Genomic DNA, 24,139 nt, shown 5'->3' on the forward strand with positions numbered 1-24,139 from the left:
TTTGTCAGAACCTAGAAAGCCACGCACAGAGGCAGGGCTCTGCAAATGCCCAGGAAAAATCTGAGAAGGCCTCAGTGTCTCAACTCTGGCTAACTTTGAGCATTGTGAGCCCATACACACACACACACACACACACACACACACACACACACACACGGAAGCCCTCAGCAAAGGGTGAGAGACTTACTGGTTCGGTGCATTAAAGGAAATCTCTGCCCAATCATTAGCTGATGACTAACCTAACCAAGCAGAAACTTGAATGGCTACACATAACATAGAATATAGACTTTACAAGATTTAATCCAGGAGACTCAATAAATAGCAACAACAAACAAGGGAGGGGAGGGACCTGAATTCCAGAGTTGCCACATTATATTATTTGAAATGTTCAGTCTCCAACAAAAAATCAGAAGACATGCAAAGAAAGAGGAAAGCATAGCATGGCCCCTATAGAAGGCCTTATTTCTTCTGGGAAATCTTCCCTGGCCCCCACGTGCAGGCTGAGAACCCTCCCCCGGGCTCCCAAGGTGTCTAACACTACCCCAGTGAGAGCCCCCATCCTTCTAGGCTGTGCTATAATTGCCTGATTGCTCATGTCTCTCTCCCACTGGGCTCTATCAGGGAGGGACTGCATCTGGTTTGTTCAGCACTATACCTCCCACAGCAAGCCCAACTAGCATGGCACAATATCTGCTAAAGCAATGAATGCATAATTCATGATCCATTCTGGTGCCACTGAAAATACCCAACAGAGAAAGACTAGACATTTCCTTCCACCTTTTCCAAGGGGGCATTTAAAAACTCCCCAGATACTTGTAAAGGACTGAGTCATTTTAATGCTATATCTCAAAGAATTGAGTGCCTGGAGCTTGAAGACTGGGAAACCTTTGATCAGTTTAGCAAAACTTCCTTCTATGTTACAGAAAAGCAGTCTGCCTCCTGCAGTGAAGAAGAGAAGTATGGTACCTGCGGGAGGTGGAGGGGCCCCGGTGGTGGTCAGTGCCGGACTCCTTCACGAGGTTTCCTTTGCAGCAAATGACCCTTAATTTATCCTGGTATGAGGACGCCAGGTAAATTGCTCCTGAGGATATTGCAGGGCCCAAGTAGCGTGGGTTTGGAATTTCCAAATATGCTCGGGCAGGAGTCCTGTGGAGTTCCAGATCAGAGTTTACCTCTGGTACGAGGTAGGATGGGAAGAAAACAGACACTTGGCCCCAACACCCAACCCCAACAGCTGAGCTTTTCAAAGCCTGAAGGGGCAATGCTTACCCCAGAGAGGAGCGTGCCTGGATCTCAATTACTTCAAGTGAGTTGAAGTGGGTCACAAAGAGATAGGGTTCTCTGTAGGCTGCATGGTCACCATGGAAGAGGAGCATGGAACAAGGAAGGGTTAAAAGAGAAAATCAAACCCAGGCTGTGATGTAACCTTGGAAAAAGGAATCCCACCTAAAAGAATTTATCCCACACACACATCCATGTGCAGACGTAATGAGGCATGTTCAAGTTTACTCACTGCCATGTTGTCAGAGCAGAAGATGGGAACCAAAGCAAGGGTACATTATAGGTTAAATAAATTATGGTATATCTGTGCAATTCTGCACAGCTGTAAAAATGCATGAAGCTCTCTATATACTGATACATAAGGTGTGCGGTTTTACTTAGTGTGTAAAACAAGATTTAGAGTAATGTGTGGTGTGGCACCACACTGATTTGTAATAAAGTGTGTGTGGTGGGGGGATAAGACTATATTTTCTTATGCATCTGTATTTGCACAAAACACTGGAACAGAACAGGTAGAAACAGAAGTTGTTCTCCCCCACTTGGGGGAATGGGGATGGAGAATTGGAGAGACCGGTTATATGGATGAGACTTTTCATTGGATACCTTTTTAAACTGTTTAATTCTGTTAAACTGTTGAAAATGTTGTACATTTTCAAAAAAAAAAATTAGAGACTGGGTTCATAGATAATTAAATATTTCTAGTTTTAATACTAGGTGTCTATATCACAGTGTCAATTAAACTTTAGGATATGATGGGAGTTTTTCTGTCTTAAAAGGTAAAGGAGATTATCACTATTATCCCTTGTGGTAAACCAGGACTTTGGTATTAGACTGTTTGTCTGTCATGCCTCCTGTTACTCAGACCCTGGTGGAGCCTCCTTGCCGTGAATCTAGGCTGACCCCATGGCTGCTTGAACCAGTAGGATGTGGTGGAAGAAGGCCTGCCAACTTCCACTTTTGCACTCTTGGAAGAAGCCCACTTGAAGAGGAACTGAAGCCTCTAGCCACCAGCCCCAGCTGAGTTCTCACAAATTCTACCGATTGGCCGCCATTTTGCGAGGCCATTTTGCACTTTGTAGTTAATCCCACTGCCCCCATGGTACCACATGAAGCAGAACTGTCCAGTCAAACCTCAGCATCTTGGGCAATAATAAATTGTTGTTAGAACATGTTATGCAGCAAATGATTAACTAAATAGCCTTGACGGGTATTTTAGCCATAACAGTGTTTCAGAACATTCACATCAATATGTGTGTACATATTTGTATATATGTGTGGGTTTATGTATATGGGTATTTATGCTTTGACCCAGCAGCTCTGCTTTTAGGGCTTATGAGCAGCAGATACTACTTGACAAGTGTGCAAAGCTTAATGCAAGATATTCATCACAGCAATGATTACACTTACAAAAAGAATGAGCATGACCTATGTGCTCTGCCTAATTAGAACTAGTTTAATTGACAGGTGTTCAGCTATGCCATGGGATACTCTGCAGCCTTTGAAATGATTTAAATAAAAGGAGTGCTCTCCTTTCTTATCATAAGAGCCTAACAAATACTTCACAAGGCTGGTGGGTTTGGCTTATGCAGTTTTTCATCAAGCATCGGAATCTTTGCCCTGAACACTCTTCAGGTGACTGTGATCTGTGGCACTTGGTGTCTAATGTAATACACATAGATTCCAAGCACAGTGCTTAAACAATAAAGGATTCCACCTGCAATGCCTTCCCAGGACTCCAGCTGCTGGCAGAGTAGAGACCTCCATACCTCGCATCACTTACCAAAGGCCAAAGGTAAGCGACTCCACTTGAGATCGTCTGTGCGGCTACGTCTTCCGTAAGAGTCCACGAACACCCCAAATTCTGCAAGGAGTTGGAGCCCAGGGGCAGCAGCAAAGTCAGAGGGAGCAGTATCAATGACACACACTTTGACAGAAGAATAAGGGATTGAACCCAGGGGACCACCAGCCAGATTCAGCTGAACCTTTAAACCTGAGGACCTTTGCTGACCCACATCTCTGAGAGATGTGTTAAAGGAAGGAGAGACAGGGAAGAAGGAGCAAAGGAAGAAGGAAGAGAGAGGAGACAGGGAGGAAGGGAAGAAATAGAGACGCAGACACAGGGAAGAAGAAGACACTGGAGGACCCAGAGATTGGGCAGGGGTTGGAGGAGCAGGAGGAGGAATAAAAAGAATGAAGAGAAACATCAAAAGAAAGTCCAAGAAAGAAGGAAAGGAAAGGAGAGAGGAGAGGGAGAGAAAGAAGAGGGCAGAGAAAGAAGGAAGCGGCTGCTCTCAGGAGAGACTAGGAGAGAGTGGGCCCCAGTGAGAGCCCCAGTGGAGGTCCGGGGCTCCTAGTGCCTGCAAGCCCTCAGAGCAGTGGCAGGCGGTAGGCCCCAACTCACCGTGGAAGCAGAGCAGGTATTCCTCCCGCTGCCCTGCACTGTTCACCTGCACGATCGAGACAGGGAAACTGTTGGAAGAAGAGGCAAACACAGCAGGCGCCAAGGAATGGTCATTCTTATCCAGGAATTCTGTAAAGGCGGGTGAGAAGTGGGGTGTCAGGGATTGGCTCGAGTTGGCAGCCAGACCAGAGCAGAGTTTGGCCAGGGGGTTGGGTAGGGGGACACTTGAGGCCTACCCTCGAGCGTGTACTGCTTCATGTCAATTTCGTAGAATTTATTGGTTCCAATGAGGATACTGTAATTGGTGAAGTGAATGCAGCTGCAGGGCTCTGAAGTCTCTATCTCCTGAGACAGAGGGTAGAAGAAAACAATGTGAGTTAACACAGGGCAGCACCTCTCTACTGCTATTCTGTTTCCACCTCAGGCATCTAACCAAGCCTTGGAGACGGTCGCCTCTGGACCTGTTCACATTCTTGGCCACAGAAAACACACTCAATCCTTTCGCATCCCCCCATGAGGACCAATAATCCCTTTGCTACCTCTGGGTGCTTTGCAACCCCAGACTAATAAGGTCAGATAGCAGCCAAAAAAAAAGTCAGAGACACCATTTCAATGAGAAGTTTACAGTCAAAGGCAGATCTTTAAAAATACAAATTCTTATCTGAGGAAAAAGACTGGAAAACACAGGGCTTATTAGAGGGAGTGGTTTTACTTTCTTCTTTTTGTGAGCTGTTTCTAACATGCATCTATATTACTTATATAATTATTCTCATCATCATTGTTGTAATCTCTATTAGTGATCAGCTTTCTAATTTCTTCTTGTTTTCAGGCCAATCCTAGTATTTTCAAAAACCTAGGCATGCTTATTCAAATGGTGGCCAAGAGTAATAAAGAAGCAATGATTTCTGAGAATTTTCCTAGAGCTAACAGTTGAAATCTAATCCACACTATCACCATTGAATATTTACTGATCACCTGCTAAGTATGAGGAAACTTTTAGGCAGCATGACACAGCGAAAGCAGGAAAAAAATCAAACTTCAGTTTTGGTTTCAACTTTGTAACAGGACCTCAGCCGGCCTCAATTGTCTTACCTAAAAATTGGGGATTACCACCCCTAAATTTAAGAACTGTTGTGAAAAGTGTTGGTAAAGTAGCCACTCAGTGTCTGGTACCATCTCAATAAAATAAAACAAACAGCCCGCGCAGAATGAAACTGTTTCCCTAACACATAATGACCCTTACATACCCCTTATTTCACTTCTGAGACTAATCATGAAGCACCGAAAATGAATTAGGCTTACAACAAGGGGAGCTTTCTTAGTCTAGGGACAACAGCCAGCCTCTAGGAGCAAGGCAAATGATCTAATGCACACCCTGTCCACACTGCAGTCACCATCACCACCACTCTGCTCCAAGGAGAATCAGCTTCCTCATTACACACAGGAACACAGCTAGCACTGGCTTTTCCAAAAGTTATTAATAGAAACATCTAGGATCTGACAAAGATTCTGATAAGTGTCGCCAGGGACGGCTGGCTTCTCAGAGAGAGCTCCGTCCTTTTTTACACTAATTTAAAGGAAGTGTCTCCTCCATCAGCCTGCTTCCCTTCTCCTTTAACAAAGGGCTGAATTCCCTGGGCTGGCTGGAGAGGCAGCTCACCAATAGGAGAAAGAAATCAAGAGGGCAAACTACAGCTACTCAGGGCTCTGGCACTTCCTCCAGGAAGGAAGGGTGTGTCTGCCCATCTGTCTCTCTGGAGGTCACCCTGGCACACACTGTTCCCTGAGAGGGCACACTTCCCAGGCCAGGTGGTGGGGACGGCAGGATGCATGAGGCCCAGGACTTACTTTCCGAATGCAGTACTTGCTGAGGTTTTCGTTGTAGCGGAGAATGACAACTTTGCTGGGCATGGCTGCACAAATGCAAAGCCCATTCTCAATCTGAAAGGCAACCAGGGAAACAGAAAGAAAGAAAAAGAGGGTCACTAGTGTGTATACTGGCTCCATAGCAAAACTGGGAACACAAAACCAATTTAGAGCAGGGTCTCTCCACCTCAGCACTACTGACACTAGCCCAGATAATTCTCTGTGGCAGGAGGCTGATCTGTGCACTGTAGGATGTTTAGCAGCAACCCTATGCTCTACTCTCTAGATGCCAATGGCACTGCCACCAGCTGTGATGACCAAAAATGTCTCCAGACACTGCCCAGTGTCCCCCATGGGATAGAAATGCCCCTAGATAAGAACCACTGACTTAACAAAGACCTCGCAAAGACCTCTGGAAATCACCTGACACCACACACTTTTGGTACATGTGCACCTTCTGCAGAGACAGGGTCTTTGGACGATCTTACCCCGAGGGAGGAGAAAGGCAGGAGACATTACCCCAAGAATTTAGGGGTTGTGGTTCAAAGAGAAAAGCTCTTAGCTAAGATTTGTGTATGTAGAGTTCTTTTTCTAGAATAGTCGAATCACTCTAATTTCACCTCCCAGTACCAGGTCTTTGTCATTTCATCAAGGGCGAAAATATGCTTCTCAAATCAGTGCTGACAAGGTCAGTGGTTGGCAGGGTGGGTGGGGTAAGATGGGATGAGAGAGGAAGAGATACACAGGATATGGAAAGTTTTAGTAATGTTCTAGTTCTTGGGGTGGGTAGTGAGTCTGGGAATGTTTCTGTAATCATGTGTTAGGATTTTATAATGTGCCTAGTTTTTCATATTTCCAACATTGTATAATGCCCATTTCTAAGTAACTTATCATTCAAGGAAATCATAAGAAATTTTAAAATCTGTGGAATGATAAAAATTTACAGGATGTGACTAAATTGTAGTTAGAGGGAAAATGTATAGCCTTAAAATGCTTATCTTCGGAAAAATGGCCTGAAAATTAATTAGCTAAACAAGAGATTAGAAAGAGAACAATGGAAGAAAGCCAGAGAAACCAAAGGAAGGAAAAATAAAGATTAAGGAAAATGCAAAACTTAATGATAAGTAAGATAACTATCATAGCAAGAAACAGCCCAAAGCTGCTCCCTTGTAAAGATGAGTAAAATCAATATAACACTGATGAAAGTAAGACAAATAAGAGATCCAGCATGGGTTATATTAGAGATAAAAACATGCAGCAGCTAAAAGAGAATATACAACAAAGAACAAAAAGCAGGAAAAAAGGAGAGAGAGAGAAAAAAATGTTCTCTTCAAAAAGAAGAATTGAGGGACACCTGGGTAGCTCAGTGGCTGAAAGTCTGCCTTCAGCTCAGGGCCTGATCCTGGGATCTGGGATCTAGTCCCACATCAGGCTCCCCATAGGGAGCCTGCTTCTCCCTCTCCCTGTATTTCTGCCTCTCTGTGTATGTCTCTCATGAATAAATTTTTAAAAACCTTAAAAAAAAAAAAAAAAGATAAAACTGAAAAGGTACAGCATTCCTTGCTGGATCCTTATCTAGAAATCCTGGGTCCCTATCTGGAAATCTGCAATGTCCTTCATCAGTCCCTGAAGATTCACCTCCTCTGAGAAACCTTTGCAAATCCATACCTTTCCAGGCCAGTATCCTCTTCCTTTATACTCTGTCCTCTTTTTATTGTTGCCACAGTTAATCCCAACCGTTGTGTAAGTGACTAAGAAAAGAATCCCAGCAGCCCCATGGCCAGAGTATTTCAGAAACCAAAAGTCCTCAAGAACAGTGGCCAAGGCCACGGCCAAGGCCCCCTCAGGAGGTTCCTGCGGCCCACAGCAGCCCTCCCTGCACTGGTCCTCCATCCCTCAGTGCGGATCTCCTGTGAAGGCTTGGTCAAGTACACAGGATGCACTAGGTAAACCCTGACCAAGTGACTAAATGGCAAATACCCAGTGAGCAGTCTTCTGAGAAGGGAAAGGCAGTGGTTTGGGAGAACTCCAGTAGCCTCAGGGAGTCTACAGATGCTTGATTCAGATTTCATTAGTTATATATGTTCATCTGCATGCATTCATAAATACTCTTAATTTTTTTTAATAAAAAAGGTTTCCTTAAAGCAGGCAAGCAAATGTATTTACTTGCCAAAATATACCTGCCCTACGACCCAGCAATTGCACTGTTGGGGATTTACCCCAAAGATACAAATGCAATGAAACGCCGGGACACCTGCACCCCGATGTTTATAGCAGCAATGGCCATGATAGCCAAACTGTGGAAGGAGCCTCGGTGTCCAATGAAAGATGAATGGATAAAGAAGATGTGGTTTATGTATACAATGGAATATTACTCAGCTATTAGAAATGACAAATACCCACCATTTGCTTCAACATGGATGGAACTGGAGGGTATTATGCTGAGTGAAGTAAGTCAGTCGGAGAAGGACAAACATTATATGTTCTCATTCATTTGGGGAATATAAATAATAGTGAAAGGGAATATAAGGGAAGGGAGAAGAAATGTGTGGGAAATATCAGAAAGGGAGGCAGAACGTAAAGACTGCTAACTCTGGGAAACGAACTAGGGGTGGTAGAAGGGGAGGAGGGCGGGGGGTGGGAGTGAATGGGTGACGGGCACTGGGGGTTATTCTGTATGTTAGTAAATTGAACACCAACAAAAAATAAATTAAAAAAAAAATCAGTATGCTATTAGTTATAAAGTCAGGAACTGACTTTATATTATATAAATTTCATAAATCATAAATTTGTAAATTTTTAGTAATATAACTTTTTTCCTAGTTTGGTTCCATGTTAGATTAAAAAAAAAAAAAAAGACTAGGGGCTTTTGTGGGGCTCAGTCAGTTAAGCATGTGTCCCTTGATCTCAACTCAGGTCTTGGTCTCAGGGGTCATGAGTTCAAGCCCCATGTTGGGCTCCATGCTGGGTGTGGATCCTACTTTAAAAAAAAAAAGACTCCATCATATACACTCACATGCACACTCACACATACACACTTTTTTAAAACCATGGATCATCCTTTCAGTTTTGCTAATTTTATTCTCATTTTACTCTCTGATGTTTCCTCTAGACTGAAAGCCCATGCAAATTTCATGGCTCCACCAATTATTTCCTGTGCCTAAAGGAAGCAACAGAAATTTAACCCAAAGGACATCCAAGTTTCAAGGTTAAATCAATAAGCCCTGTTGAAGGAGGGCAGAACTGATTTCAAGAACATTCCACCCGCTGAGGCCCTGAGGAGACCTTACCTTGCCAGCAGCAAACAAGTGGCAGCCCTTCACAGCTTCGAAAATGTTGGGTGAGATGTCAGGCTGGGCAGGAAGGTGAGCCTGTGCTAGGGACTGCTTAACTTTCTTCACGTCAATGAGACACAGAGCCCGCTCTTCTCCTGAGGGGAAAGAAAGAGCCTCATGGTCAGTGTGAGGCAGGGAAGCAAAGGTGCAGGATGGCAATCCTATTTCTCTTCACAAACAGCCATGCAAGGCCATGCAAACAAACAGTTTTCCATGGATTCCTATGTGCACAGTTCAGGTCCAAGTTTTAGAACTACAGTGAAAAACATCTGGCTTCTTGGTCAAGATTCCAGAATGAAAAAAAAAAAAAAAAAATCCTGCAGACATAAAACCAGAGAACATGAACTGGTCTTTTAAACATGTTCCCCACCAAAGTAAAGATAAGAACACCAAGGACACGTTTATAAAACAACAGGCTTGGACTATTCCAATAGGTCAATGTCATGGAGGACAAAAGAAAGGCTGAGGATCCATTTCATATTACAGGAGACTAATGGAACAGGATCACGAATCGGGGAGGAATCCTAGAAAGGACATTATGGAGCCACAGGTAAAATCTGACTATAGGAAGTGTATCAGACTAGTGCATTACAGCAAGTATTAAGAATTCAAAAGCTGTGCCATGTGAAACTGGTGTGATACTCCAATGGCGGATCCATGCCATTACAGGTTCATCCAAACACAGAGAATGGACGACACCACGGGTGAACTTTAATGGAAACCATGGCCCCTGGGTGATGATGCGTCACTGCAGGTTCATCAGTCATGTCAAATGTCCCCCTCTGGCGGGGGTATTGACAGTGGGGACAAGGGACATACGGGAACTCTCTGCCCTTTCCATTTGATTTCGCTGTGAACCTAAAACTACTCTAAAGATTAAAGTGAAGAAGGGAGGGAGGTGGGGATGGAGAGGAAAGAAAGAAAGGAAGAACAGGAAAGGAAGCAAGCAAAGCAGAAAGAAAAAAAGAGGCAAAGAGAGGGAGAGTTAAAGAGACCACGAAAGGCCAGTTCCTGACTATTATTTCAGCCCCCAGCTCCATCCAGCCACACATGAAACAAGACCTGGCTGTGGATATTTTTGAACACTGAGCCAACAAATTACTGTTTTCTCTTAAAAAAAAAAAAAAAAAAGACAGCCTATAAAGAGAGAAAACATTTCTTTGCCATGGTTGTGTAAGAGAACGCTCTTGTTGTCAGGTAATATGCTAAAGAATTTGGGGTCATAAGTCCCTGCAAGGGACTCTCAGATGGTCCAAAACTTAGTGTGTGTGCATATGCGTTTGTATAGGAAGAGAGTAAAAATATGGCAAGATGTTAACCAGTGGTGAACAGACAAAGGGTCTCCGAGAGGTCACAGAAATAAGAGGCAATGTGCTAACAGCAAGCAAGCTCTCAGGCCACAGCCCGCAGTGGCGCTGACGTCACCATGACGTTGGCATCAAAGGGTCTGATGTTAATGAGACTCTGGGGCTCACGACTCTTCACTTGGCATGACGGTGAAGTGTTCTTTGGGGGTCAGACTGTGCTATGCAGACCACCAGAGAATGGATGTGTGCAGAGAGCGCTGTCAGCTTGGGCAGCGACAGGAACCCAAGGGAAAGAGTTGCTTTGGCTCCCATCTGCCACCAGGAGGGCCTGCCTTTCTGTTTCACAAGCATGACACTCGACTCTCAAATCATCTCCCTTGACAGTGAAAAGAGAGCACCACATCCTTGGTCTACCACCTGCTATCATGAGGAGCTTCTCCAGGTCCTTGATGATATAAATTTGGAAGACCGCTCCAATTCCTGGGACATGGGTGAGAGAGTTTTTCAGGACATTCAGCGCGTAGAGCCCTTCCTCAGTGCCCACCAGCACCACCTGCAAGTACAGATCCACAGGTGACGGAACCATAATCACATCCTCATGACAAAGTCAAAGAGTAAAAGCAAGAGCCCCTTCTCTCGTGGCTGCAGGGGGCCACAGCCAGTGTCCAGAGAATAGCATTACCTGGTCGCTGAAGGGCAGTGTGCAGTTCATGTCTAGACGGTCATCACCTTCCAGTTTCAGCAGGGAGTTTCCAAGCAATTTCTTTACATATTGGGACAAAAAGAAAGAGAGAAAGAAAAGGACACAGTAAGATTGAAGCGTTCACGATCAAACCATCCAGAGAGACAAAAGCAAGAACAGGGAGAAGTTCGGTGCCAGGAAGAAAGGAAGGTTACTCCTGAAAATGCCAGAAACATACATTTGCTCTTGGCTTGCCCCATGTTTTGATCTGAGCTCAAAAGGCCAAACATGAATGTTACTGGTATCTCCAGGGCAGTTGTTAATTAGCATCAGAGTTACAGTTCAGCTTGGACGCAGAAATAAATGAGCAAGTAGACACTGAGAGATTTTCTGTGCTGGGAAATAAACTGATGCTAAAGGGATTTCACCTGCAGAGGGTTAATAAGCCACATGGAAGGTTCCTTCCCCTCCAGGCTGCAGCAAAAGTACAAAGCACAGTGTCAGCAGTGAAGCAGCTTCTGAATCTCTTTACCTGAACCCACGCAGACAGAAACTCGTAGGAAATACAGTCACAGTCCTATTGTACACATATTAATGTGGATTTCAATAAAAGCCTCACACAGGTAACAACACAACAAATCATCAAAACAGGTCCACCCAGTGAGTCAAGCTCCTCTCAGGAGGCTCATGCGTAAGAAGTTGGCCATTGCAAACACTGAACGTGTTTACTAGGAGCCCGGTGTTTGGCCTTTGGTTGAGAAAGTGCCAATGAGCAAGGAGCCCTGTTTATATCCTGGAACTTTCCAGGAGGAGTGATGCCAATCAAGGCACACCTACGACTCTAACGTCTTAAGGATAAGTAGGATCCTGAACCTGCCTACAGAAGAGCAGATCATGTGGAAGCTACGGAGAAGGTTATGAAAAACCTTCCCGGAGTTGGCATGGTTTCGGCAGACTTTTGTGCTGCTTCATGGCCAAGTGCTTGCAACTCAAGTCTTCAAATAAACTCATCAGGGTAAACAAGAGAGAGGATCTCCTTACGAGTACGTTTGCTGCCATGACCAAGAGCTGGCTAACGGCGCTGACACCCCCACGCTAAAGTGCTGCAGAAGGAGGGCTTGTGATGCCAGACAAGCCAGTGAAGAGCCCGTGTCTTGGTCACACAAGAGTCCCCGTCATGACAGTGCCAGGCCAATGCTCCTTGGGGAGGCAGCAACAGGGCTCCCACCACTCTGGTCAGCTCCCACGTCAGCCCACTTAACAAAGACAAGCTCCAGTGCCCGTCTTCATACTCACAGCATCGGCTTCTGCTTTTTCCCTAGAAACTCTCCCACCTGCGACAACGGACTCTAAGGCGGTGACCCAGCGCTGTTTGTCAGGGAAGCTGGGAGCCAGCAAATAGAGCGTTCTCCCAGGCCAGCAGGTGGTGTGTGGGTGAGACTCCATCTTCAGCACGTAAGGGACATCTAGGGCATCGGACAAAGAGCAGGGGTTGGCTGTGGCTTTCTTTCACTCCCACGCAGTGGGCGGGGGGGGGGGGCCTGGAGGTGTCAGCGATCTGCCACCCACCCCCCCCCCCCGCGCTGCCCCTGCCAGCCCCCTATGACAGGGGAGCCGGGGACAGCCCCTTCCACCCCAGCTGATTTACCAAGCCCAGCGTGCCCCTGGGGTGGGCTCTCCCACTCCCCCTCACCTGCTTTGGCTGTATTTGCAAGCTCAGAAGCACCAACGGCGCCATGAATAGATACATCCCCGTCGGGAAGGCACAGCTCAAATTCTTCCACCGGCCTCTGTCCAGCTTGGTGCAAAGAGGAAGGGCAGAAAGAAAACCAAAAGAACAGGAACAAAGAACAACGGAAGGAAAGAAGAAAAGAGAGAGACAGAGACAGAGACAGGGCAAGAGAGACAGAGTATGCGTGGAAAGAGAGGCGCACGAGAACAGAGGAGGGAAAAAGGTGTGCAGAGAAGGCGGAGAGGGAAGATAAAAACAAAATAAAGTGTGTCAGATGAGTAGCACAGTCAAATTTCTGATGCCGATGCGGATTTATGGGTTAGTTGACTGAGGCAGAAGTTCTCTGAAGGTGTATTAGCAGGTAGACTCTTCAGGGCAGCACCCTGCAGGTTCTTCAGAGGGGAGACCTATAGACGTGAGTATCGTACCAATAACCTTTAGCGAAGTCATTTGGCTTTGAATTTTCAAAAATGGAAAATCGTAGAAGGCTCGCAACGCAGTCTGAAAAACCAAAGCCTTCACGCCAAGACTGGGAGACCTGGGTCAACCACGTGCACAGAAACATCCCCCTGAATTATTAATTTACCTTCTCTGGCTTCATTGTCATAAATGAGGACTTTGGATCCCTCCAGGACAATGTACTTCCTGTCCCAACCTTGCTGTCCTCGTTTGTTATTCCTGGGGAAATAGGGATGAACAAGAACGAGGCTGTGGAGCTGGAAGATCCTCGGGGAGGAGGAGGGGGAGAGGGGACCATAGCCGAGATGCTTCTCTAGAAAGCATCCTGGGGAACGGGAGCAGTCGGGGCCTTCGTGTCAGGGGCGGCAAAGCTCCCTTCTACCCTTGGAGGGCCTGTTGCTGGCCCAGGAATTCCACTGGTGGCAGACAGAGCAACAGAAGGACGGCGTACACATTTTATTTTACATATATCTGGGTGTCTCCACCAGACAATAAAGGCCCAGAAAGTGGACAGACCTAAGTGTTGGTACACTGGCTTCAACAAAGACTAGTGATTATGAAAAGGCAACGAACACGTCGTGGGGAGGTGGAAAGAAGATAAGGGGTTACTTTAACAAGGTTTCTTTGCAAAGAGTTCTCTCTGCAGGCCTTGACTCCCTATCTCTGGTGATAATATTTCTTTCCTCCTGGATAAGGGAGGGCTGCTTTTATCTCCTACTTTTAGAAGAGAAAGAGGAGGTCAGAGTGTCCTTCTGAGATCTGCTGTTTGTCAAGTCCCTTTGGCTCAAAATAACCCTTATTCCAGAGTGGCATATTTCAGGGGTGGCGCCTTCACCAGCACCTGGCACCCAGCCCAAGGCACCCTGCCACAATACCTGGGCACTTTCATCCACCCTTCCAGGTGTAAGCCGCTGCTGGGCTCCTTGGTCTGAAGCCCCGGGGAGTTCATTTTGTCACGACAGAAGGCCTCAGTGAAGTGTGTGGCATACTCGGCTGGCAGGCCACAGGTGGCTGGCAAGCACGTGGAGCACTTGGGATGACACATCACCTGACATTCTGGGGAAAAGCAGCGAACAAGCTGAAAACACCTTGGCTGACCCTGGCCCGTTATTTCCTCTGCCAGCCAAGCCCCAGCCGGGCCCCATCACCCGGGGAATCCCTAAGCTTTCCCAGAAGCCAGGCCCCTACAGAGAGCCAAGTGCTCTCAACACGATGTTCCTGGATTCTCCCCAAGCTGCTACAAACAAGTGTGTAAGGGACCTGTTTGCACAGTTCAGTTGGAGCCAGCACACAGCCTAAAAGTAGGGAGAGAGCAACCTGGCAAAAAAGGGAGTGGGGAGGAAGGGAGGCTAGAAATCAGCAAAGCACAGGCATTTTGCAAACGGAGGGGGAGACATGAGCTGGAAACATGGATAAGCTCATTCCTTTAACAGGGGAAAAATAGAGGCCTCCCACTGAAACTAAAAGCTTGAAAATGAATGCACTATAGGATAAAAAATAAAAAAAATAAAAAAAAAAACAGGGGTGCCTGGGTAGCACAGTTGGTTGAGTGTCCAACTCTTGGTTTCGGCTCAGGTTGTGATCTCAGGGTTGTGAGATCAAGTCCTGCCTGCATCGGGCTCTCTGCTCAGTGCAGACATTGCTTAAAATTATCTCTCCCTCTCTTTCTACCCCTCCCATTCCTGCTGTAACATAAATAAATAAATCTTGAAAAAAGAAAGAAAAAAGAAAAAAAAAAAAAACAACCCACCCCCATCAGATAGATCTGTTTAGGTAGAGACATGCAAGTGCCCACTGCAAATGCACAACTGCTCTTACCAAGACATTTGGATGCCTGGCGCCCAAAGTGCACAGTATCCAGACACACAGCACACTTTGTGGCTCGCATGTTCAATCCTACATTAAATCGGTGAGGAATATTGTGGTGCATGCGCTCCTTAAGACGCCGACTGAATTCTGAAGGAAAATTGTTTTTAAAAAATCATTAGGTGCTACAAATAGTTCCATCAAGAAAGTAAAAACATAACAAAACAAAACAGAATGGGAAAGAATATTTGTAAATCATATCTCTGACAAAGGATTTGTTGCTAGGATATATAAAAAGCTCTTACAACTCAGTAATAAAAAGACAAATAACCCAACTTTAAAATAGGCAAAGGATCTGACTAGACATCTCTCCAAAGAAAATAAATAAATGACCGAAAAGCACATGAAAAGATGGTCAACATTATTAGTTATTAGAAAAACACAAATCAAAAGCACAATGAGATTCTACTTCACACCCACTTCACTCCCATCTAGTGAAGGAAACAAGTGTTGGTGAAGATGTGGAGAAATTAGAACCCTCATACACTGCTGATGGGAACATCAAATGATATACCCACTACACTCTGGAAGACAGTTTGGCAGTCCCTCGAAAAGTTAAATTTAGGATTACCCGGCGATTCCATTCCTAGGTATATCCCCAAGAGAACTGGAAATATACATAGCCACAACATACAATGTTCACAGCAACATTATTTATAATGGCCTAAAAGTGGAAACAACCCAAATGATTACTAGTGGATTAACTGACAAGATGTGCTATCATACAACAGAATATAACTCAACCAGAAAAGGTGAAGAACTAATAAATGCTACAACATGGGTGAATCTGAAAAGCATTATGCTCAATGAAAGCCAGATACAAAAAAAAGATGATATAATTTCATTTATATGAAATGTCTAGAATAGTAAATCTATTTGGCTTAGTGGCTGCCAGAGGTCAGGGCAGAGGGGAGAATCCAGAGGGTCTGCTAACCAGAAGGGTGCTATAAAGGAGAGGGAAAGGTTGAGGCCAAAAATGTCAACATTACAATGTGATGACTGTACAAGCTTGTGCACTTGATAAAAAACATCATATGCTTCAAAAGTGTGAACTGTATGGTGTGTTAATTCATCTCAATAAAGTTGCTAAAAAACCATTACAGCGGATTAGGTAGACTATGAAACTATCTTAACACGAACAGATCCATCTAGATTTATATGAATCAAGTTAAAATCTCCATTATCCAGCTATTGGAAATTGAGTATTTTTAAAGAATGTATTACTGGCATAAGATAGGCTATATGATAGCAAAGATGTTTGTGAGCATAAAGAAACATGCTTTTGAGTTAAATGTTTGTAAATATTTTAATCAATCATCAAAGCTTTGTTTTCCAGATGAACTTTCGTATGTAGAAGTTTTCAGAATTCGGTTTCAAAATCAATTCTGAATTACAACATTTCTAGTTATTAGATATATAAACTGACTGAAGATTTCTCCCTTTGTGTCCTATTCTTTCATGAATAACCTCCTTTTAAGCCTTAAAAATCTAATTCTTACATTTATATTCCAGTCTTTAAAAGAACTAGGTTGCTCCCCCTCCCATTTTATGGCCTCCCTCTCCATAGTGACCTTATTAAAGACAGCTTTGAACAGAAAAGCTCAGAATCCAAATTTCTGAATCCAAATCAGGTTCTCCACAGAACACTGCCTCCCATCCTTTACCAGAAAGTTGTAAGGAATAAATGGCGTGAAAGCACTCTGACACCATGAACATGTGGCACATGGGAAGGAGGTGCCTGGGGTCTGAGGAAGCTCGCAGGCTGCTGCTCTATGAAGCCCTGTCAATGGATACTACGGTCGGAAACAATTTTCTTCCCCTTGCGTTACCATCACTATCACCATGATTCTAAGGGTAAACCTTTTGATTCAAAGTGTTATGGAAACATAGGAAACAAGAGCACATCATCACCAAAGAAAAACCATGGACACACCAAAATGCCATCGAGATTTGCAACTAAAATCAGTTATACTGTGGTGCTATGACACTAACCCACAGCTCTGCTCTACAATCCCCTAAGACCTTGCAAAACCACCTTCCTTGGCCTTTTTTTTTTTTTCTTAAAGGCAGACTGCCATACACAGTGTCTCATTTGGATGTATCTGGAATCTTAGAAACTTGACCACCTGATGTTCTCCTACAAAGGGACCTTGAGAGCTTGTTTGGAGGTTCCAGCAGGGGAGCGTAGCTACTCATATACCCTTGACGGAAGAACAGCCCTCCTCTATCAGGGAAGGGCATCCCCTTTAACCGAGCGTGCACATAGAGCACTGTGGGAGGAAGGGGACACCTGCCTAGCTAGCCAGATCAGCCGAATCCACCCTGGTGATCACTGGGGTGACCAATGTCCCAGCCAGATCACCCTCACAACCTGGCCTTTTTTTTTTTTTTTTAAGTCTTTTTCCTCTCTAGGTGAACAGAGTACTTTTAAGAACACAAAGAAAACTTCTTATGCTGTTGGTAAGAATATAAAGTGGAAGACTACCAAAACTCGAAACGCAAATAATCTTTAACGCAGTGAGTCATTTCGCAAGAATTGATCCTACGACTGTAGCAGCCACAGAGGTGCAGGATTTCACTACAGGGTGCTCCTGGTAAGGAGAGACTGGAAACAACCTAAATCCCTGACAACAGGCATCTGCTTTCATAGGTTAACCATGTAACCACACCAGTGAATACCATGCAGCCCTCTCAAAGGACGAACTTGATTCATATGTATTTATAAACACTCTAATATTTTAAGGAAAAGAAAGAGCAGGGTACAGCATAGTGTGCTATGGTATTTGTAACAGAAAAAAAGGCTGAGGAAAATATACCTATTTTCTCATACTTTTTAAACATAATTAGATAAGATACATGAATAACATGACGTGTGTTTACATGCATGAACTATTGCTGGAAGAATATAGTGGTGGTCTCTGGCTAAGGGAACTGGCATTGGGATGGGGAAGAAGATGGACTTCTTACTCTTGAGTATTCTTATCCTTAATATTATTACTTGTCACTTTTACCACAGGTCTGCATTTTCTTAGTCAATTAAGTCAATTAAAAACAGTTTTCAACAAAACCCCAGTGGCTCCTTGAGAACATACCCTCTGGAGTTGATGACTCCTTTCTGCGGCTGGATGGTGGGGCAAGCAGGCTCATGGCACTGGGCTGGTGCTCAGGTGACCGCACGATGGCAGACATGGCAATCTGCTGCCTCGCGGTGGCTGGCGTAGATGGGTGCGGATGGTCTGTGGCCTTCCGGTGGGCAGCTGGAGAAAGACCAGTCCGATGCCTTCTGGTTAGCTGGGTCACCAAGAGGCCAAAACCAAGTGGACTGCCCCTGGGCTGTCTTTCAAGGACCCGAGACCAAAGGAACACGCATTGTGCCAAATGGGAAATGCCAAGGACGCTTTGAACTTTTCAGACTTGGGTCATCTGGACTGAGAGCTTCTGGGCCATAAGTACAGATGCTAAACTAGTACAACCTATCTGCTTGAGATGGGTCCTCTGCCTTTTCCACAGATGTGGCATAGAGAGTGCCCCTACCTTCCTCCCGGGCAGACCGGAGCTCGATGCGGGTCTTCTGGAGGGCTTCCTCTAGCTCTGCACAGCGAGCTTTCTCCTTCTCCAGAGCCACCTTCAGCTCATTGTACTGCAGAGGAACCTGTGTGGGCAAAGCAGGGTCCTCTTTCCGTCGACTAAATAAACCCTAGCAATGGAAACAGAGATATCTCCTAACTCCTGGAAACTGGCACTTTAAACTAGCTAAAGGAACTCTGTCTCAAGAGGAGCAAACCACGAAAGCCAGGAGCATACTCACTGTAAGTGGATTTAGTAAAAATGGCATGTGAAGGGGGGGAAGGGGGACTGAGCCACAGCCCATCCCAGCCGGCTGGAAAAAAATAGGGTTTCGGAAACTTTCAACAAGAGGGTTCAAGATGCTTGAACTGCCACCACCTCTTCCTTTAGCACTTCCCAAGAAGGAGAGCCATTTCCTGAGTCTTTACCCTCAAAAAGTGGAAGTGGAGGATGGAGTCAGGAGGGATGGTTCAGAAATCACTCTTGCTTTGCGTTTGTCTCATGACACTTGGTTACAAGACACAGAGGTGAATGTTTAAAAAAAAAAAAAAAAAAAAAGACCAAATACCTGAATACAGAAATGATATCAAAACAAGGGGCTTACTCAAAAAAAAAAAAAAAAAAAAGGCAAATGGAAACATGGACTGCACATGAAGGGCAAAAGATAAACAGGGAATAATGTGACCAGGGGAAAAAAAAAATCCAAAAATAAATGGAAACACCCTAACTACATCACATGACATAATCAGATAACAATTTGCTGCTAAGATAAAAAGATTCAAAATCATAAATAAAGATTCAATAATCATAAATACAAACAATCACATGGTGTACCAGAACATCCCTCCCCTGCAGCCACCACAGGAGACTGCTCTCACCCCTAATGGTCAAGACAGCGCAGGGAACACGGCCCACTCCAGCCCTCTCTCGGGTACTCCAAGTCACAGGAGGGCTGCCCTGTTCCCCCGGGGCAGGAATGCCTTTAGAAGGCAACTGCAAGCTCCTTAGAGACCTTTTCCAACTGAGAACACTTGGCCAAACCTATTAAGAGAGGCTTCAGTGGTTTAGGGAAGCATGTTTTCGAGGTAGTAAAAAGTCTTCCCAAGTGCATCTACATATGACCCTACCCATAGTTCCTTTTTGGTCATAGTTTTTAATTGGTCTACCATGATTTTAAAGGGATGGAGCAGCACTCAGTGGAGGGCAGAACTATCTAGTCAGGTACTTCTGGTGAGTCAGTCACCTCAACTCCCTGGTTGCTGGTCTCTTTCTAGGCCTTTGCCAATCAAAAGGACTGGGCCAGGTAATTTTAAATCTTTTCTAAAATCCTGTACATGTGCCCTAAGAATCCTTCTACAGAACTGAGAACACCTCTCTGTTGTGAATCCCACACACATGACCTATAATCTATCTCCAGCACTGTACCTGTGACCTGCTAATCCCTCTGGAGTCTTGTATAATGACCTCCATGTAAACCTTTCTCTGTGCTATCACCCTCACCCCAGCTGCTTAGAAAATGAAAAAGGAAAAAAAAATCACTTTCTTATCAGAGACAGGCACTACAATTTTAAAGGCCATGAACACAAAGTCATGAGTTACAGACTTGATAATGACATCCTTTCTAAGTAAGGACTATTCTATCTCAAGACCTATTTTCCACCCAATATAAAACAATAAAACCTGTATTTTGTTTTCTTTGATGTTTCTATAATTATCTATCACAACAGTATTTAATGAATCATGATCCTTGAGCAAAAACTCCCTGCTTTTCAAACACTAGGACTCACCTTTTTCTTCTTAGCGGGCTGGTCCATTTTGGCTTGCAGAAAGTCAATGAGTTTGGTTTGTTGAGAAATAGTACCTTCCATTTTCACCTTTTCATGAGAGTAGAGAACCTAAAAATCCATAAGAAAAAAATAAGCTCAGCCAAAGAAGGAAGGATGCTTTTAAATTTGGTACTTTATGAAAATAAAAAAAATGTCATGAGGATACTAGCATATGAAAATTCAACACAAACTCCCTGAGCCACTATTTACTTACTAGGTCCTATCCTTACAGCCAACAAAAAAAAAAAAAAAAAAAAAAAAAAAAAAACCACTAAAAAACAAACAGAGATGGATAAGTATATGGAAAAGTAAAAATAGCCAGGGGTTCATACTAGAATCTCTGAGCTAGTCATTATAGGGATTTTCAACCTCCCTGAAGGTTTGGAAATTTTCATAATGAAATATTGGGAGAAATACACAATAGTATACAATATAAAGATAGTGGCCATTTCACCAGGTGGCTTTTAGCCATCATGCTTTGTCTCCACAGACAATTTTTAAGTAAATTCCCTTTGCTGGTTCTCACCTGAATGTTTTCTAGCTGGTATTCTAGATCGCTCCTTTCTGTCTTCAGCAGATCAGCCCGGTCCAGAGCTTCTTGCAGCCCTTGAGTCAAACGGAAGATGTGATTCTTCTGCAGGTCCATCTGCTGCTGTAATTTGGCTTGCTAGTGGGGAGAAAGGCCAGACAGAGTCTCGATACCATGGACAATACAACTCATTCCCCCACTGTTCTTGTTACCAAACTAACTTCTGGCATGGTGTCAAATCTTGGCTTCTGAAATCATCTCGTTCCAGAATTACTGATTGTCTTCTGTCCTAAATGGATGCATGGCATGGTGAAAAAGAATTTGCCCAGAAGTCTCTCTGATGGCCAGCAGGTTACAGGATCCCCACTGTGAGAGGAAGGCTGGCGTGTCTGGCTTTCCAGTCAGTTACAGTTAAGGACATTTGGCCCATCTGACTGGACATCGAAGATGCTGTGACTTACTGCCATGACAACTAAGCTCCAATTTGTCCTTAGCTTTGCTTTGCTATTGTGAGACATCACCTGGTCAGCAGTGTGGATGCACAAAGGGGAATCATGTCATCTCTAACATAAGGAGTGCCTTGTCAGGGCAAGGGACTCCCAACCAGTACACAGATAGCCACAGTCACAGGAGATACTGTTGCAGTATGGGGAGGGAGGAGGAGGAAGGGCCCAGACTCTGCACATGAGTCAGTAAAACCTGGGGGCAGGGGGATCACTTTACGGTTTTAGAGAAATAGTTTTGTGCTGGAAATCTCTCTCCAATTTTTACAATGGAAGTCAACCAGAAAATAAGGCAAGCTATAAAGATGCTCTCTCTTTATGGCTCTCTTTCCTAAAATGCTTCTGTTTCCCAAAAAAAGTAGCAAAGAGCAGCTATTCTGATAAGACACTGCCGGATGTTGTCCGACCCCTGGGTGACAATCTAACCACCTTAGTGGTGGCCCTAATACTCCCTCCCCTGTTGGCCTAGACTCTCTGCAGACTCAAGGACACAGCTCCTAAAGAGCAGTAAACACCACGGGCATTTCCCAAGAGGCAATGGCAAATCTCTGTGCTCTCAGCCCCAAAAGGCTGAGTGCCACTGCCAACTCCAGAATTTGCTGACCCTCTACATCCCATCTCGCTTCCCTCCACCTATGTTTTGTTTCTCTTTCCATCTCCATTCCTCCATGGCCCTTCTTCTTCAGGGGAAGTGGATTCCTTGAGGCATCATGGTGTGATGAGATGAACATGGGCTTTGCAATGCTGCAGACTCTAGGATAAATGCTGGTTCTAACACTCAGCAGTCATAGGACCACATGGGCAGCTCATCTTGTCTCTAAAAGCCTCAGTGTCTTCATCTGAAAGTGGGGATAATCCCTCCCCAACTGGGTAACATACTGAGCACCATGCCCCAACCTACCAGATATATTCATTCATTCATTCTCTCTTTTTCTTTCTCTCTCTCTCTCTTTCCTTCCCGCCATCTAGTTCAGGCTTTCCTTTCTGTTCCCCACCTGTCCTCCCCTGCTCACCTCCTCCACCAGTCTCCCATCAGTCCTCTATAAAGCAAGAGATACTGTCAGCCACCAGCAACCAGAGATCATCTGGCCTATATGCCAACCTGGAATTTCTGAATCAAACCACAGAAATCTGGAGCACCGGGGGTCTCAGTGGTTGATCATCTGCCTTGGGCTTAGGTGGTAGTCCCAGGGTCCTGGGATCAAGTCCAGCATCAGGCCCTCCACAGGGAGCCTGCTTCTCCCTCTGTCTCTGTGTGTCTCTCAGGAATAAATAAATAAAATCTTAAAAAAAAACCACACAGAAACCCCTAAAATATGGGGGTGGGAGGGCGGCAGAGAAAACAGCTAAGATTATGTCTTAAAGGGAGCGATCAGCCCCCTACAGCGCAAGTGATTTCCGCAAATTACCCTCTTTAGTTTCTTCCCACTATTTTAGAACAACATTAATTACTAGGCAGGAAGCAGAGAAACAGGAGCTGGGACAAGAATTGGTTTGGTGACAGCCGAGCCCAAAATATTTCTCTAGAAGAAATGCATCAACTGTCCGTTAGCTTTCCAAGAAACAGGCTGCTTGTTTACTATAATAAAACAAGAGTGGCAGGTTGCTCAGTGGAATATTTTTCAAAGCCATTTACCTGCTTCCCAGAGAGACGCAAATGGGGGCTATTCACAGGTCAGTGTTAGACTGGAAGGAGAGCATTACCTCTGTGCTTTCAGCTGTCCAACAGTTTTACATGAGTGACAGGAGACTGGCAGGAAGGAGCTGGATCACAGAACCAGAGCACCAAACAACCCTGGTGGCTGAAAGGATGGACCAAAACCAACCAGAGAAAGTTCGAAAGGACAGTATTTTTAAAAACACCAACTGCTAGGGGTGCCTGGGTGGCTCAGTGTTAAGCGTCTGCCTTCAGCTCAGGTCATGATCTTGGAGTCCTGGGATCAAGACCCATGTGGGGCTCTCTGATCAGTGGAGAGACTGCTTCTCCCACTGCTTCTCCCCTGTCCTGCTCATGCTCGCTCTCTCTCAAATAAATAAAAACTTATGTGTGTGTACACATACACACCGACTGATAAACACAGAATATAAAGACATTTATTTTAAAAACCTATGGAAGGGTTGGTGGCGATGTAACAGGTCAGTGAGTGTCAGTGGTGTGATAAAACTACCCAAAGAGCCCAGGGTAATTGGCAGAGACTTACAGTCATAATAGAGCTGGTGATATCCCACTCTACTCCATGTTGTTCAGACCATGTGGACTTCTAGAAACTCTCTTTGGAAAGATAAATCTACCAGAAAAGAACATTTCAAATTTGGAGGGACTTGAAATGTTTCTCTTAGGAAAGAGAAGGTGGTATAGAATGGGAGAGCTACTTAGGTATCTAGCTGACTATCCAAGAGATAATAAAAGTAGTTATCTCATAGAACTGTTGCAAGAAATGTATGGGCCAATTCATGGAAAATATTCAAAAGGGCACCTGGCACTTGCTAATTAAACATTAGTTTTAAAATTATTAATCAAGTAATTTGATTATTAATCAGTATTAATCCCCTAGTTTGGTTGTAAATATCAGACTGCTCTATTTTCAAGTGTTTCAATGAAACAGAACCAATGGTTGGAAGTTACAGGCTTTAATTCAAAATGAGACAGGACTTTCTGAGAATTAAAGTTGCTGGAAAAAATGGGTTGGGATGTCCAAAGGCACTGTGCACTCAGGCTGAGGTTCAACCAGGCCCACTGGTGGGGAATGTTAGGCCTTAGGCAGCAGGTTAATTTGACCAGAAT

General features: G+C 44.6%; 1 protein-coding gene across 12 annotated transcripts in view; it reads right to left on the minus strand.

Moving 5' to 3' along the window:
- CIT (citron rho-interacting serine/threonine kinase) overlaps positions 1-24,139 on the minus strand; it is a 165,206-nt gene that overhangs the window by 7,456 nt on the left and 133,611 nt on the right. For 7 of the 12 annotated variants that reach the window (XM_038575284.1, XM_038575288.1, XM_038575286.1 and 4 more), the window contains 19 exons: positions 20,849-20,989; positions 20,284-20,391; positions 18,464-18,626; positions 18,022-18,186; positions 14,882-15,019; positions 13,939-14,119; positions 13,191-13,282; positions 12,566-12,670; positions 12,169-12,338; positions 11,405-11,449; positions 10,873-10,953; positions 10,608-10,743; positions 8,839-8,978; positions 5,531-5,623; positions 3,919-4,027; positions 3,683-3,811; positions 3,062-3,142; positions 1,270-1,348; positions 967-1,146 (listed from right to left, as the gene is read on the minus strand). In XM_038575284.1, coding sequence (XP_038431212.1) covers positions 967-1,146; positions 1,270-1,348; positions 3,062-3,142; positions 3,683-3,811; positions 3,919-4,027; positions 5,531-5,623; positions 8,839-8,978; positions 10,608-10,743; positions 10,873-10,953; positions 11,405-11,449; positions 12,169-12,338; positions 12,566-12,670; positions 13,191-13,282; positions 13,939-14,119; positions 14,882-15,019; positions 18,022-18,186; positions 18,464-18,626; positions 20,284-20,391; positions 20,849-20,989 — 2,336 coding nt within the window. The remainder of the gene's footprint in view (positions 1-966; positions 1,147-1,269; positions 1,349-3,061; positions 3,143-3,682; positions 3,812-3,918; positions 4,028-5,530; positions 5,624-8,838; positions 8,979-10,607; positions 10,744-10,872; positions 10,954-11,404; positions 11,450-12,168; positions 12,339-12,565; positions 12,671-13,190; positions 13,283-13,938; positions 14,120-14,881; positions 15,020-18,021; positions 18,187-18,463; positions 18,627-20,283; positions 20,392-20,848; positions 20,990-24,139) is intronic. The other 5 variants (XM_038575280.1, XM_038575287.1, XM_038575283.1 and 2 more) reach the window with 3 other exon arrangements.

This window comes from Canis lupus, chromosome 26, assembly GCF_011100685.1.
Source record: "Canis lupus familiaris isolate Mischka breed German Shepherd chromosome 26, alternate assembly UU_Cfam_GSD_1.0, whole genome shotgun sequence".
NCBI lineage: Eukaryota > Metazoa > Chordata > Mammalia > Carnivora > Canidae > Canis > Canis lupus.